General features: G+C 36.2%; 1 protein-coding gene across 2 annotated transcripts; it reads left to right on the top strand.

Annotated features, from left to right (window-relative positions):
• On the top strand, positions 1-3,332 carry LOC107798965 (O-fucosyltransferase 23). 2 transcript variants are annotated; one of them, XM_016621997.2, is made up of 4 exons: positions 1-232; positions 431-613; positions 697-758; positions 863-3,332. In XM_016621997.2, the coding sequence occupies exon 4, from the start codon at positions 1,008-1,010 to the stop codon at positions 2,316-2,318; it is 1,311 nt and encodes a 436-aa protein (XP_016477483.1). In that variant the 5' UTR covers positions 1-232; positions 431-613; positions 697-758; positions 863-1,007; the 3' UTR covers positions 2,319-3,332. The 2 variants fall into 2 exon arrangements, with proteins under 2 accessions (XP_016477483.1, XP_016477485.1); XM_016621999.2 differs by lacking the exon at positions 431-613 and having other exon boundaries at positions 84-232.
• The last annotated feature ends 882 nt before the right edge of the window (positions 3,333-4,214 follow it).

Genomic DNA, 4,214 nt, shown 5'->3' with positions numbered 1-4,214 from the left:
TGTGTTGTGAGTTGGCATGATGGTGATGCGTTGTTGGCTTTCAGTTTTGCTTTCGCTTTACGAGTTCTGAATTTCCCTTTTCTTCATTCGTCCCTTCCATGCAAAGCTCATCTTCCGTTTTGCCCTTTTTCTCTCTCTCAAAATTTTATTCTTTTTCACATTTTGGATTCATGCTTATTGTCTAAATCCCTTACGAATTTTGAGTTTCACTTTGCTCCAACACAACTCAAAGGTGAGATTTTTTTTTTTATATTAAACCTTCTTCTTCTTCCTTACTCATCCCTAACCCCACCCCCACAAACCCCACTTGGGGTAGTCCCTATTACCTCACTTTTCTTGTTTTGTTGGGATTGCATGCATCATGTTTTTGTACCATTTTGGGTTTCTGGGCTCTTCTTCTTCTTAACTTTTTTCCATTTTTGGATTTAAGGGATGTTTGACTTTCATGGTTGTTATCTCCGTGGAGTTGGGATATAGCAGGAAAAAAAGGATTTTTAACATGATTTTTAGATCAATTTCCTCTTTGATGGGGTTTTCTGGATTCTAAGAGACTGAATTATATCTGGATTCTATTCTGTGTTTGTACAAAGAAATGATTTTTGTTACACGAGATGTAAGTAATGATATTTCTTTTCTTTATTGATCGATGTAGAGATCAAATTCTCCCTTTAATGGATTTTCTTTCTGGACTTTCAGAAATTGAATCTATATTGGTCGATCGAGAGGGTTCTGCTTTCAGAATTATAGCTTCAATTGAGGTAAGTCAATAGATTCTTCTCTGATTTAGAAGTGGTTTTCACATGCAGTAGAAAAATATTTTGATTTTCCTTTTCTTTTCTCTTGTCTTTTGTTATCTACTCAGAAAAGAGAGGAATCAGGTTTGACTTCTATGACTGAACTTGAGGATTGAACAATTATGGGATGTTGTTGCTTGGTTCATTGAACATTATTGGGATGTGATAATATTTGGGATGAATTATATCTGAACTATTTGGATTGAATCTCAAATGGACTTACCAAATTGTAAGCATTTGACATTCTTTGGAGTCCATTTGAATTCCTTGGCTGGAAAATGTGTGGGGTTAGTTGTCATTGCTTTGTTCGTGGGAACTGTTCTGCTTCCAACATTCTCTGGACTTGGCGGGGTCATTCAACACAACAATGTTGTCCTTATCCACAACCGATCATTTCCATCAAATCAAGCCGTAAAACAGAAGTTTTTAGAAGTTCCTCAGATTGTTTGGGGATTGAACAATCAGAAGATTGCTTTTGCTAGAGCTTGTTTGACTGCACGCATGCTCAATCGAACACTGTTGATGCCTAAATTGAGTGCTTCGCTGTTTTATAAAGAAGTCGAACTTTTGAAGCCCATTTCCTTCGATAAGGTCTTCCAATTTGAAAGATTTAATTCCGTTTGTAAAGGGTTTGCCCAATTGAGTCGCTATTCAGACGTTTCAAATCAAAGTGATGTTATCGAACTTCAGAAAGGCAGCGGACGAAGGTGGACGTTGGAAAAAGATTTTGAGCAGTTGACTCAATTTAGTAAGCATCCATATGATGCACATGAGATTGTTCGTGTAGTCGGGAAGAACCCATTTTTGTGGCATGATCATTGGCCGGCTAAAGACTATGCGAAGGTTTTCGACTGCTTAGCTTTGGTAGAGGAGATATCTAGAGAAGCAGATAAAGTTATCTCCAAGATTAGAGAAATAGGAATGGAGGTGAGAAGTAAGGTTCTGATGTCAAGCTCTTCATCAGAGTCAGTTCCCTATGTAGCTGTGCACATGAGAATAGAAAAGGATTGGATGATTCACTGTAAGAAGCTGGAGCAGAGATTAAACATTAGTGAAATTTGTAGTAGTAAGGAAGAGATTATGGCCAGAGTGGGAAACATCCCGGGTCTTAAAACCCCTGTAGTTGTTTATCTTGCTGTCGCCGATACTCTTCTTGAAGATGATACTGTCTTGAATGGTTGGAAGGACGGATTGCTTCCTTTCGAGAAGAAAAAACTGGGTGTTTTTGAAATTTACAAGAAGCAGCCATACATATTTCAATCTGCTATCGACTATGAAGTTTGCTTAAGATCTGATGTCTTTGTAGGGAACAGTTTTTCAACGTTTTCTAGCCTTGTTGTTCTTGACAGAACCCAGAAGATGATTAACATGGGCGATACAAAGTTGTGTGTTTCGGATGTTAGGTGGCCGTCTTATGCATATAATATAAGAGGAATGGGGGATAGCCCTCATCCATGGGTAACAAACATGTCCGACACTAGCTTGACGGCAATTAGCTACGGTACCAATCACATTGCTTGCTGAGATGGCTTTCAAGGCGTGAATTACGTATTGTTTGTCAACCTTGGATATGCATGGATAAGGATGCAAATGTTTGGCCGATGTTGTGATCGTCAAGTTTTTTTGGTTAAGGAGATAAGTTATACAAATTCTTGAGGCTTTGTGGGGATTCTGAAGAGTAGGTATACTTTGCATTTCTGTAATTACATATCTCAGATTTTGCATTCATTTTTCTTGATATGTTACAGCAACATGTTAATAGAGCTTAAACTTTTGCTGGTAGTTCTGTATGATATACTCTCTGTTTCTCATACTGAACAAAAGAACAAAGAAAAAGGGGGAAAATAGCAAGATATTTGATGAGCATCTGTGTTGTCATTTGTCTTCTGCTCTTTGCAGCCTGCAGCTGTGAGATATTTTAGGCTTTCTGTTAACAGTCTAGTAATATTTGATGTCCTCCATGAGATAGTGAGAAGCTTCCTTGTCATTGTTCCTTGAGCCGAGAGTCTATCGGAAACAACCTCTCTACCTTCACGAGGTAGGGGTAAGGTCCGCGTACGCATTACCCTCCTCAGACCTCGCTTGTGCGATTACACTGGGTTTGTTGTTGTTGTTGTTGTTGTTCATGAGATAGTGAGAAATTGAAGGCCAAATGTACTGTCTTTTCAGTACTTTATCACCATATGACAACTAAATGAAACACGAAGTACATTGTGTATGTAGACCACACTCCACAGAGATAAGGAATAAGAGATTTGATGTTTTAGGCCTCAGTGCTTCATTGTTTGCTTGAGCCTAAAATTTCCTGCCACAAATGGTCATTGGTTCCCTTGCACTAAGCTATCCAATAATTTGTGTAAAAAAATGATTGTTATTTTCAGTTTTAACTGTTTTATAATGAGACTTGCAGGTACTTCCAACGTATTCGGTATCAAATTTTGTAGAGAATTCTGGTTTTCTTGTTTCATGCTTTTTATTTAGGAATCAGAATTCTGTATCTTGTATCTTTCAAATACTAGTGTATGTTTACTTGGTGGATTTTTTTAACATCGTCAAGAGGAATTTGACCTTTAAGTTCATTTGAAACAGGCCAGTTTACATGGTTGTGAAGTTAGATTACTATACTTGTTTGCATATGGAGTTATGGACTATGTTTTTTCCTTTTTTTTTACTTGATATTTAGGTGACAAAATTTTTCATGTGCATAACATGGGGCATCAATAAAACATCATGTGTCGTGTTGTAAGATGGTTTGATATGTGGAATGGTACTATTAGAGCATGACCACATTTTTTGTGAATCGCATTATTTGTGCCTCAAATGATTGATCTGTTCATTGACAAGGTTATACATCTATGCAATATTAACTTTTAGCTCCAATTGCATCCACTTTATGTTTTTCCTCACTTGTAATTTAAGCATGTTGCAGATTTTAGATTCTGTTGAATTCCAAATCTCTGGTTGTCATCTTTTGTTTAGGTAAAGCATTTTGTTTCAAAAAAAAAAAAGGTATGCCATTAGGAAAAAGCTTTTTAGTTTTTGGAAAAAAACTGAGGAGCACTTTCGAAATAGTTTTCCATATTTTGAAAAAATCGAAGAAACTCTTCTCTAATGGTGTTTGGTTTACCTTATCAAAAAGAAAAAAATGGTGTTGATTCAAAATATTTCAGAATTTTTTTATAAAATAAAAAAAGTTAAAATAAACTCACTTGGTTCCTGCTTTTGTTCGAAACTAAAGCGATTTCCTTTGTTCTCATAAAATAATTTGAATTAAAAAGAAAAGAAAAAAAAGATAGTTCCATGTTTTTGGTGGGTCTATCGTCTAGTCTGTTAAGTGATAAAATAATTTGGTACATCATTTTACTTCTTTCGGTGCATTTTAAAATGTTATGTAATCAAACACGATCAATGGCGGAAGTC

This window comes from Nicotiana tabacum, chromosome 3, assembly GCF_000715075.1.
Source record: "Nicotiana tabacum cultivar K326 chromosome 3, ASM71507v2, whole genome shotgun sequence".
NCBI lineage: Eukaryota > Viridiplantae > Streptophyta > Magnoliopsida > Solanales > Solanaceae > Nicotiana > Nicotiana tabacum.
This window is presented reverse-complemented; position numbering and strand designations above follow the sequence as displayed.

What these genes read in the sequence shown, in the direction of transcription:
- LOC107798965 (XM_016621997.2), top strand. Translation starts at nt 1,008, where the DNA reads ATGGACTTACCAAATTGTAAGCATTTGACATTCTTTGGAGTCCATTTG.